Source organism: Tiliqua scincoides, chromosome 3 (genome assembly GCF_035046505.1).
Source record: "Tiliqua scincoides isolate rTilSci1 chromosome 3, rTilSci1.hap2, whole genome shotgun sequence".
NCBI lineage: Eukaryota > Metazoa > Chordata > Lepidosauria > Squamata > Scincidae > Tiliqua > Tiliqua scincoides.
Genome location: NC_089823.1, coordinates 25479491 through 25490475, shown reverse-complemented (window position 1 = coordinate 25490475; position 10985 = coordinate 25479491). Strand labels below are relative to the sequence as shown.

Sequence of the window (10985 nt, the reverse complement as noted above, 5' to 3'; positions counted from 1 at the left end):
AGTTTTGGTAGCCGCATCTCAAAAAGCATATATTGGAAATGGAAAAGGTGCAGAAGAGGGCAACTAAGATGATTGCTGGGCTGGGGCACCTTCCTTATGAGGAAAGGCTACAGCATTTGGGCCTCTTCAGCCTAGAAAAGAGATGCCTGAGGGGAGACATGATTGAGACATACAAAATTATGCATTGGAAGGATAAAGTGGATAGAGAGATGCTCTTTACACTCTCACATAACACCAGAACCAGGGGACATCCACTAAAATTGAGTGTTGGGAGAGTTAGGACAGATGAAAGAAAATATTTCTTTACTCAGCGTGTGGTTGGTCTGTGGAACTCCTTGCACAGGATGTGGTGATGGCATCTGGCCTGGATGCCTTTAAAAGGGGATTGGACAAGTTTCTGGAGGAAAAATTGTTGGAGGAATTTCTTAAAACTGGTTTCCTCTTTAGGGGGGAAGCAGAGTAGCTTCAGCAGCAGACCCCCCCCCCCTGCTGGGAATCAACCCAGGGAGCCTCCCACACCCGGCTGACTGCTAATCAAGAAAGACAAACAACATTGGCTGGTTGAAGTTGCAAAGGAGATTCATTTACTCACAGTTCCTTAGAAGTATGGTTACAGCATCTGATTAAGAATCAGAGGTTACACTAACTTAAGACAACAAGGCCCTGAAGCTGCCTCATCCTGCATGTGCCATGTGGTCAAGATGGCGTCACCAGCAGAGCCCTGCTGGGAGCGATCTTGTATGGTCAGTGGTTGGTGAGGAAGAGAGGGCGTGCTCGGAGTGAAGGGTAAGTTATAGTGTCTGGGCCACGCCCCCACATAGGTCATCCAAAGGTGACAGGTAAAAGTGTAGGGTCACTGGGCTATGGTTTAACCCTTTCAATGGACAGTATCCTGCCACCTGTGGAAGCAGACGGAGTTGTACCAACTCCAACAAAAATCCATTACGGGTTACAAGCCATGATGTGTATGTGCAACCTCCTGATTTTAGAAATGGGCTATGTCAGATGCAAGGGAGGGCACCAGGATGCAGGTCCAGGATATCAGGTGTGCTCCCTGGGGCATTTGGTGGGCCACTGTGAGATACAGGAAGCTGGACTAGATGGGCCTATGGCCTCATCCAGTGGGGCTGTTCTTATGTTCTTACATGGTACAGGAACAAAAAAAAATGACTTGTGTGGAAGCACTAATTGCTCCCCAGCTTAAGCTGAGGTTGGGTCCTTGCATAAACATAAAATGATTTATCTCTGGTCCTGTACATGCAATCCAATGAACCACTAACGCAGGGGTGTCAAACTCATTTCATACAGAGGGCCGAAGTTAGCATTCAGAGCTCTAGCTGAGGGCCAGAAGTGATGTCATTAAGCAGAAAGTGACTTCATTAAACAGCTAATGGCCAGAAATCAGACCATGTTCTCATATAGAAACTCGTTAACTGCAAATGACAGAAGAGAAAGTACACAAATCTTGATCATATTTCAAGATTTGGGAAAGCCCAATTTTCATGTGGGCTGCCATTTCAGCTGTAACACCTCAGCAACTGAGGGCCAGATAAAAAGCTTCTGGGGCCCGCATCCGGCCCCCCCAGGCCTTATGTTTGACACCCCTGCACTAATGAGTAAACAGTAATGAGATTGGACTAGTTGACCTCCAAGCTCTCTTCCAGCTTGTTCTACGAGTCTAAGGTTGCTTCAGATCTCTCCTCTAACTCTCCCACCCAAAGCATATTTGGTACTTGGAACACCAAGTATCCTCACTATTATTGACGCTTACCTCCCAAGTAAATGTACTTAACATTGCAGACCTCGGTTCCATTGAGAGTGGCCATCTTTTTAAGGACTTCTGTTCTGTGCCTTTAACAGCTGCACAAGGAGCTGAAATTCAACAAGTGCTGCTTTTCCAGACATGGAGTGAATGGGAATGGAGCACCTGGGGATTACTGCCTGGCATGGTGCTGCTTCTCGAGCATAGTCCGTAAATAAGTGGCAACCCTGCATCCCTTTCCATTGCTTTCAGTGGAAACAACATCATTAGTGGAACCACCACCCACCTCAACTGATAGGTGAATAGGGGCTGTTGAAGGGAGAAAAGCCTGTATTAGCCAACAACCTTTTTAAACATGTTTTAAATGGTTCAAGGTCCAGGAACCCTAAAATGGAAAGCTTGCCCACCCCTGCAGACTGATATCTAATATTGTGTGATATTGTGTATAATGTTGTGTAACATACACAACATTAGAAATCAGTCTGCAGGGGTGGGCAAACTTTCAACTTTAGGGCTCCTGGACCTTGAACAACAGCATAGAAGAGGGAAATTCAGCAGGTGCAGCTTGTCATCTCACTCCCACTCCTGGTGTAAGGTTACAATCGTATTCACACTTTCCTGGGAATAAACTAACTGAACACAGTAGGTCTTACATCTGAGTAGACATGCATAGGATGGCACTGTAAATCGTATAGGCTTATCCCTCCTCAGTTTATGAACATTTGAAAGAAAGCAGGTTTCCAATCCAAAATCTCTCTCTCTCTCTCTCTCTCTCTCTCTCTCTCTCTCTCTCTCTCTCATCCTTGTGTCAGCCCACTGGGATGGGAACTGGATGGTTTTGCCCTTACCCATACCTCCAATTCAGCCCTTATTCGCCAGTGAAAAGCGACCCACCTTAGCTGCTTGAGGGCCCAATCCTTTCCAACTCTCCAGTACTGAAGCAGCCGTGCCCATGTACTGCATCCTATGGGAGGGAGGTAAGGGAAATTGGAGATGCATTGGCACTGGAAAGTTGACTCGGATTGGGTCCTAAGAGAGGGAGACCCATTCAACTGGGCTGCTGGGTGGATTGTGTTTTGTTTGTTTGGTTCCTGACATATCACAAAATGCTTACAGCAAATCCCGTTGAAAAACAAAATGCTCGCGTTTTGGCTGTGGTGAGGTGACTTTTGGAAGCCCGCCTGCCTTCGGAAAGTTGAAAGGGAGACTCAACAAGGTTGAAATCGAATTAAACGAAGAAGGCATCGCGATCCGGGGAACACGCCCAATTCGAGGAAACCACCAGGCCTGCCACTTTCTCCATGATCCAGGTCTCTCGTGGGCATCCAAGTGGAATGTCACTCGGGCCGCGATCCTATCCATACTTACCCGGGAGTAAGCCCCATTGACTACAAGGGGATTTACTTCTGAGTAGATATGGCTAGGACTGGGCCGCTGGAGCGCTCAAGGGGAGATCAGGGCTGCGATGCGCGCACTTGCTGGAGAGAAAGCAGCAGCACCGAAGCCGGTGGGACTTTCTTTGCACAAAGATGCACGGGAGGGAAGGGGGGGCTGCAGGTTCTCCCAGTCTTAAGGGGTACCGCTCCCCCCCCCTCTTGTCTTGCGATCAGGTCCCTTTCTAACAGTCATTTGACTTGTGCCTTATTTCAGGGGTCAGGATGGAGTCCAGCTCTCCACGTCGCTCCCCAAACGCTCGCTCGCTGGGTGGCGAAGGTGGAGATGGGATGGTCCTCCCGGAATTCCACCGGGGTCCTGTGCTGCTATTCCTCACCTGTTTCTCTTCCTTGCCCCTTGATTGCGTCTGGAGCTGAAAACCACTCTGGGAGCGTCCGTGTGAACCCGCGCATCGCACCCAGGCGTGCTCCTCTCCAACCAGCCAGACCCAGAGCTCAAGCCTATGCGTACCTACTCAGAAGTAAGTCCCATGATAGTCAATGGGGCTTGCTCGCAGGTAAGTGAGGTTAGGATCACAGACCCAGACTACTCGTCTTTGCAACCGGACACGGCTCTTCTTTGCCCCAGAGGCACAGGGCTTCCCCTCCGGCACAAGCACCGGGGCAGTGGTGGAGCTAGAAGGGGTGCGGGGCGCTGAGTGTTTCAGGGAGCGTGCAAGGAGCCATACCTACAAACCTAGTGCTTTGCACCCTCTATAGCTACGCCACTGCACGGGGGGGGGTTGTGGGCGAGCTGAAATGCTGGCTGCGCTTGGGGGCCCGCGCGAAAGCCTCGGTGTGCGCAACGGAGAGCCCGGACTGCGGTGCGCCTCCACTCAGCTTCATTGGGGCTCAGCCCAAGGAGGCGGAGGGCGAAGGAATGCCCTGGTGGCGAGGGGGCCAGGTGTCTTCTCTCCGGGTTGGATCTCCACCGCTGACTTGGGAGATCGCTGGGGGACTCTTGAACCGTGAACTGCACGGCTTCTCTGAAACCTTGAACCGTGGCTAGCTGGGGGAACCTTGAACCGTGGCTTCTCTAAAGCCCCCCCCCCCAATCTAGTCCTATTGACTGTAACCCCGATTGTGATAGCTGTAGAGTTTGTGTTTCAAACTCGGGAAGGACATGAAATCTCGGCTGTTGTTGAGAGCTCCTGAATGTTCCCTTCGTCCAAACGGAGGACGCCTTGGAGACCCTGCGCAATGCACCAGAGACGGGCAGGAAATGAAAAGAAATCAATGAAAAATGCGTGGTGTTGATCCGTTTTGGACACTTCTCGGTCTCCTTCGCCCCTTGGGGGGGGGGGGGTGAGAACCAACACTCTAGGAAAAGAAGAGCCCTGCAATGGGGGTGTCAAAGTTTCAGAGGACGAGGCCAGCGTTGCATTCAAATGAACCCTTGGAAGGCTGAACCAGCTACCTGGAAATGGCAGTCCACCGGTACAGGTATGGCTCCTGGGCTGAGCCGCCCATCCTTTTTTCCATGCACATGGAACCAGATCAGATTGAAACTTTAATATACTAATTTGATATTTTCAGTAAGGATGGTAGGCCCTGTTATTGGTCTGCTGGTCAAGGGGAGGAAAAAAAAAGTCTTCAGGACCAAGTTGAAATGGATACCCTGAAGTGTGTGTGTTTCCAAAGGGCTCCTCTCTCTTTGCTGTGGCACAAACAAGGTTTGCCTGTCGGAGAAAAGCGGAGGAAGGCAGTCCAGCATCTAAGAAAAGCTGGTTTTAAAATACGAATGGCGTATTTGGACTGTAATGTTGTCGGCAGATGTAGATCAGGTCTGTTCTCTGCCTGAATGTATGGATGAGCAGATGCTGAGCGCGTTTGAATGAATGAGGGCCCAATCCTGTTCAACTTTCCAGCACCAGTGCAGCTGTGCCAAGAGGGTGCGCACTGCATCCTGCAGTGGGGCTGCAGTCATGGAGTCCTCCTCAAGGTAAGAGAACAAATGTTGCCTTATCTCAGGGCTGCATTGCATCTGCATCAGTTCTGGAAAGTTGGATAGGATTGGGCCCTGAGGCTGCAATCCTATCCATACTTGCCTGGGTGTAAGCCCCATTGACTATAATGGGACTTACCTCTGAGCAGACATGCATAGGATAGGGCTCAGTACCTCTAAGCATGCGCTATTTAAGGACACCGAGGGCCCAATCCTATCCAACTTGCCAGTGCCAATGCCCCCGTGCCAATGGGGCGTGCGTGGTGGTGGTGGGGGGACAGTCATGGAGGCCTCTTCCAGGTAAGGGAGCATTTATTCCCTTACTTTGGGGCTGCACTGTGGCTGCATCGGTGCTGGAAAGTTGGAAAGGATTGGGGCCTTAATGAAATCCCCTTGATTTCAACAGAGGAGAATAATCTTACCCTTGCCCTTAAGTTTCCCATGGAGATCAATGGCCTCACTCTAACGGTATGATCGCCAAACAGATGCTACAGGTGGAAAAGATGTGATCGTTCTCTGGGATCCTTCCCAAAATGGGATCGTTCTTTCTGGTGACATAGAAGGACCGCAGGTTTAATGGGGGGGAAAAAACACACACATTTTTATTTTTTTTCTTTCTCTCTTTTTTACATAAATAAATAAATAAATATATTCTGTTTCCCTTCCTGGAATGACATCAAACAGTACAATCACACCACTAGGTACCCGGAAAAGGTTTCCTGAAACCGATTCTTCAAAAGAAATGGAATGAAATAGGATCAAACGGGATAATCAACCTGTCTGCTGCCAACCCCATCATTGGGCGCTTGGTTCTTGGCCTCCGCAGATCACGGCGAAGCCCTGGGGATGGCAGGAGTCTACAACGTATGCCGTGCGAGGAGCAAACGGAGAGAGATGAGAGGTGTGGCGAGAGCGCAGCAGAAGGGTCTCGAGCTCCAGACAGTGGTAGAGAGAAACCAGCCTTACCGGAGAGAGATCGGCATCACTGGCAGTCATCTCCACCAGCAGCCACCAGATCCAGTCCACTTCGAAACAGGAGTTGCTTCTGACCCAGAAGGCAGCCCCCAGTTCCCCAACAGCTCTGGGACATCTTTTTACAGGATCAATGTACAGAGTCTGCACAGCCACCCGCTACGCAGGCGACCGGCCCAGAGTCTCTTGTCAATTACATCAGTGTACAGAAGGGCAGTGGTATGGGCTGCAATCCTATCCACACTTTCCTGGGAGTAAACCCCATTGGCTAGAATGGGACTTACTTCTGAGTAGACGTGCATAGGATTAGGCTCATGTGCCCCGATGGAGAAAGAGTCCCCGGGTTTAAGGGGTGACCGGGAGGTCTCTTTCGTCCTTGCCGGAGGAAGAAGGAGACATGGGCAAGTCCTCGTCGTCCTCCGAGCACTTGGCTGCGGCGGAGAGGGAGGAGCACCGGCAGCTGTGCTGGGCCTGCCCCCCGGCGCGGTGGGCCCCGCTCTTGCCCTCCTTCTTGTGCTTGACGCGGCGGTTCTGGAACCAGATCTTCACCTGCTTCTCGGACAGGTTCAGGTAGGTGGCGATCTCGATGCGCCTCAGCCGCGACAGGTACATGTTGGAGGCGAACTCGCGCTCCAGCTCCAGGAGCTGCGTGCTGGTGAAGGCCGTGCGCATCCGCTTGCTGCTGGGCAGCTGCCCCGACGTGCTGTCTGCAGGGAGAGGGGGAGGCAAAGCAAGGGGTCAGGCCCAGCACGGATCGGATCGAAACCCCCCATCTCCCAGGCTGGCAAACCCCGATGATGCCCCCGCGCCCAATCTCCAGCCCTTCAGCAGCTCCAGAATGGGCAAGGGGACCCACCAGCTGGCACCACTTCGCAGTCATCCGGACGCTTTCCGGTTAGAGCGAAGTGGTCGCTAAGGGACGATGAATGAGATATGGAGATGCAAGAGGGGGGTGGGAAAAGATCGGCCAGCTAACTTGGAGTGGGGCGCTAGGACGAGAGCAGTGGCGTAGCTAGAGAGGGGCAAAGCACTAAGTTTTACAGGGAGCCTCACCGCGGGAGTGTAAGCGGCCCCTCCCCTTCGGAGCCATTGGGGGGAGCAATGGCTCCGAAGGGGAGGCCTCTTGCACGCCGCGGTGAGGTTCCCTGCAAAACTTAGTGCTTTATCCCCTCTAGCTACGCCACTGGACGAGAGTAGACCTCGCATCCCACCGAACATTGCACAGCCTAGGCCTAGTACTTCTTACTTACAGGATACTCACCGTCCTCGTTATAATCATCACTCCTTCCCACCTCTTATCATTTGCACAGGTGGCCTCAGCTTTAATGCGGGTTGGGGGAGGCATTTTGTAGGTGCTCACTTGGTCCCCCATCGCCTACTCGGTAACAAGTCTCGCTAAGTTCAGTGTGCTGCCTTCCTAGTAGAACTGGTTTAGAATTGCAGCCCTAACCACTCGGTTCACTTGCAGATTGCTGAAAAAGCGCACTGGGAGGCTGAAGTCTGCGACCCACTCCGGTCCAGAGCCAGTGAAATCCGAGGGAGTTGGGTGGACGGCAGAATGTAGCCACCAGTGAGTAGGCCATAGAGCCAAATCCTATGATGTCTACTAGTAAGGCTGCAATCCTATCCTCTTACCTAGGAGTAAGCCCCAGTAAACATAATGGGACTTGCTTCTGAGTAGACATGCCTAGGATTTGGTTCTCTGTCCCATTATAGTCAATGGGGCTTACTCCCAGGTAAGTATGGATAGAACTAAATACAGAGACTGTCCGATCACTCTCAGGCAGGCACTTTTTAAGAAACGATCTGGCTTTCCCTTTACGAATTGTAGTGCTCATAGTCCATACTTAAGGTTTGACCTCCAAAAGTTCTCAGACCCGGGAATACCGGAGTACGTGTCGGCTTCCCTCGCTTTCAATGGCGCGTCCCTACTCTGTCGATTTTCAAAGGGGCTAAACTCTCTTGTAGGCAGAGCCGAAGGAAATCTGGACAGGGGGACTGCCCCGCACCCTCAATCAAAGCATGGGGCCTCGATCCTTAAGACACTCACAGCGCAATCCTAGACAGAAGTAAACTCCATTGAGTGGGACTTACTTGCAGGTAACTGTGTCTAGAATAGCAGCCTCTCGTCCCTGTCCTTAACCCACGCAGAGCCCAAACCTATCCATGTCTACGTGGAAGAAAGTCTCATTATAGTCAATGGGGCTTACTCCCGGGTAAATGAGGCGTCCCGTTCCCACTGCAGGGCTCCAGAAGCGCAGCTTGGGCAAAGTGCCACTCGCTGCGTGGGGGGACCTGTTTCTGGGCACCCCCAAGACCGACCCCCGTCCCCGATCGCCCCCCTCCCCGGCCCGCGACTCACCGACGGAGATGCAGTGGAAGTGCCGGGGGTCGGGCAGAGGGTAGGTGCCCTGGTAGAGGGCGGCGGGCGCGTGGGCGGCGGCGCTGGCGCTGCTGGAGGGGGGCTGGCGGGCGGCCAGGGGCGAGGGGCAGTACTGGGCGCCGAAGGGCGGCGGGAAGGAGGCCTTGAGCAGCGGCAGGGAGGGCGGCGGGGGCGGCGGCGGGTGGAGCTGCGAGGCGGCCGCCAGGCACAGCGGGCACACGCACAGCAGGCCGGCCTTGCGCGCGGAGGCGGCGGGGCAGGCGCCCCCGGAGAGCCCGTGCAGCGGGTGCGAGGGGTGCACGGCCGCGTAGGGGAAGAGGGGCGGCGGGCTGCCCGGAGAGGACGCGCCCTTCTTCTCGCCCCCGCCGCCTTCGCGCAGCACCAGCGAGTCCACCAGGAAGGAGCGCGGCATCGCTCCTCCCCGGCCAGCCCGGCCAGCGCAGCGCAGCCCAGCCCAGCCCAGCCCAGCCCAGCGCAGCCTTCCTCGGCTCTGCTCGCGGGGCGCTGACCAGCGCAGTGGTGCTGAAAGGGCCGCGCGGCCGCCTTTAAATAGCCCCTGCGAGCCATGTGATGCTGCTGCCTGCCTGGCTGCTGGCTGGCTGGCTGGCTGGAGAGGGGCTTTTGTGCCACCGCCGCACGCTCCCGCACGGCCCCTCGCCCGCCCGTGCACAATGCCCCCCATTCTTGTCTGCCCCACCCTCGCCTCCGGGCTGCCTTCTGGGCCCCCCGCTCCCCCGCCACTCCATTGGCTCCTCGGTCCGGCAGCCTCCCAGCCCTCTCGCCTCTCCCCACCGGCTCCCCTCCTTCTCCTGGGGCTGGCGTCCCACCGCGCGCCTGTCCGCAGCCAAGCAGGTCGAAGGGACGTCCCTTCCCATCGCCTCCTGGTTCAACTCGGCCAGCCTTGGAGGACGCAGATGCAGACATGGGCTGCAATCCTAGGCACACTTTCCCGGGAGTAAGCCCCATGGACTACAGTGGGATTTACTGCTGAGTAGACGTGCATAGGATTGGGCTCATAAAGCGCAGCCTCCAATTGGGACCTCCCAATGGGGTCTCAGCAGCACGTCCGGAGCCCAGCAATGGGGGCGCCCCTTCCAAGCGGGAGCCCCCGGCCGGAGTCTCCTCCTGTGACTGCCTCTGGAGAAATCCACAGGTGTGAGCAGAAGGAGGGCGGCAGCCCATGCGAGGCTGCCCACTTCTTAGAGCCCCGTCCTATGTCTGACAACTCAGAAGCAAGTCCCAGTGAGGTTTACTCCCAGGAAAGTGTGGATAGGATTGCAGCCTTAGGAAGCAGAAATGGGATTCGCTTCCCAGGTCGCCTGCCTGCAGCCCTAAAACCCCACAACCCTGCCTGAACGTTATCCCTGCATATGTGTGTCGTCCACCCAGTATACAACCTGTTTCTAAAAACATGTACTTGGAATTGACTTCCAGGTAAAACGTAACTGACCTGGACAGTGTAAACACAGAAACAAGGACCCTGTGAGCATTTGTTTGCATGGAGTCCCGTTGCTTTCCAGCGAACTTAGAGCCCAATCCTATGCAAGTCTACTCAGAAGTAAATCCCACTGTAGTCAACGGGGCTTGGTCCCAGGTAAGTGTGGATAGCATTGCAGCCTTAGGCTACAAACCTATCCACACTCTGTGAGCCCACTCCTATGGCTGCCTACTCAGAAGTAAGTCCCATTATAGTCAATGGAGCTGACTCCCAGGAAAATGTGGATAGGATGGCAGCCCTTCTTCTCAGGAAACGTGTTTAATCTCTCAGACAGATTTGGCAAGAAAATTAATATCTTTTAAAAATTGGCTGTGTAAACAACTTTCTGAACGCTTCTGTTGAAAAACGGCACTGTCTAGAAACAGTAATGATTTTTAGCCCGTTCACTTCAACTTCCAAATAATATTTAGAACCTAAACACATTTCCTCATTGTGCTTGTGCGCGTAAACGCGGATACAGGAAGCGCTCCTATGAGAGCAAAAAAGGGTTATTAGGTGGCGAATTTCAGTGACCCGCGCTGAGCTTTCGCGATAGAGTAGTGGAAACAAGATCTGATCACAGCTGAGTGCTCTGATTCTCGGAAGAGATCAGGAAGGAAATACCCGATTTTAGTCCAATTTTATATGCATCTAAAGTTATTTGAAATTATCCTATAAACTGCAGCTTTTCTGGGAAGTGAGTTCTATCCATTTCTGCTTCCAAGTACAGGCTCTTAACAGCCCGATCCTCTGCAGACTTCCAGCCCAAGCCTAGGCATATCTACTCAGAAGTAAGTTCCATTGTGTTCAATGAGATTTACTCGCGGGAAAGGATGGCACTTACGCGGTAGCCAATCTCACTGATTTGTATGAGATTTACAGCCCAATCCTATCCACACTTCCCTGGGAGTAAGCCCCATTGACTGTAATGGGACTTTCTTCTGAGTAGACATGCATAGGATTGGGCTGCAAGGCTGCAATCCAAACCACACTTTTCTGAGAGTAAGCCCCAT

The 10985-nt window shown here is 53.2% G+C and overlaps 1 protein-coding gene across 1 annotated transcript; it reads right to left on the bottom strand.

Moving 5' to 3' along the window:
* Positions 1–6457: 6457 nt before the first annotated feature.
* On the bottom strand, positions 6458–8907 carry GSX1 (GS homeobox 1). Its single transcript, XM_066622189.1, has 2 exons — positions 8475–8907; positions 6458–6819 (listed from the first exon to the last, which is right to left on the bottom strand). The coding sequence occupies exons 1-2, from the start codon at positions 8905–8907 to the stop codon at positions 6458–6460; spliced, it is 795 nt and encodes a 264-aa protein (XP_066478286.1).
* Between the last annotated feature and the right edge of the window lie 2078 nt (positions 8908–10985).

Bases quoted from the DNA above. Each gene is read 5' to 3' on its own strand.
- GSX1 (XM_066622189.1), bottom strand. From the start codon at position 8,907: ATGCCGCGCTCCTTCCTGGTGGACTCGCTGGTGCTGCGCGAAGGCGGC. The intron at 6,820-8,474 runs GTGAGTCGCGGG...CTCTCCCTGCAG, and splicing joins CTTCCACTGCATCTCCGTCG to ACAGCACGTCGGGGCAGCTG.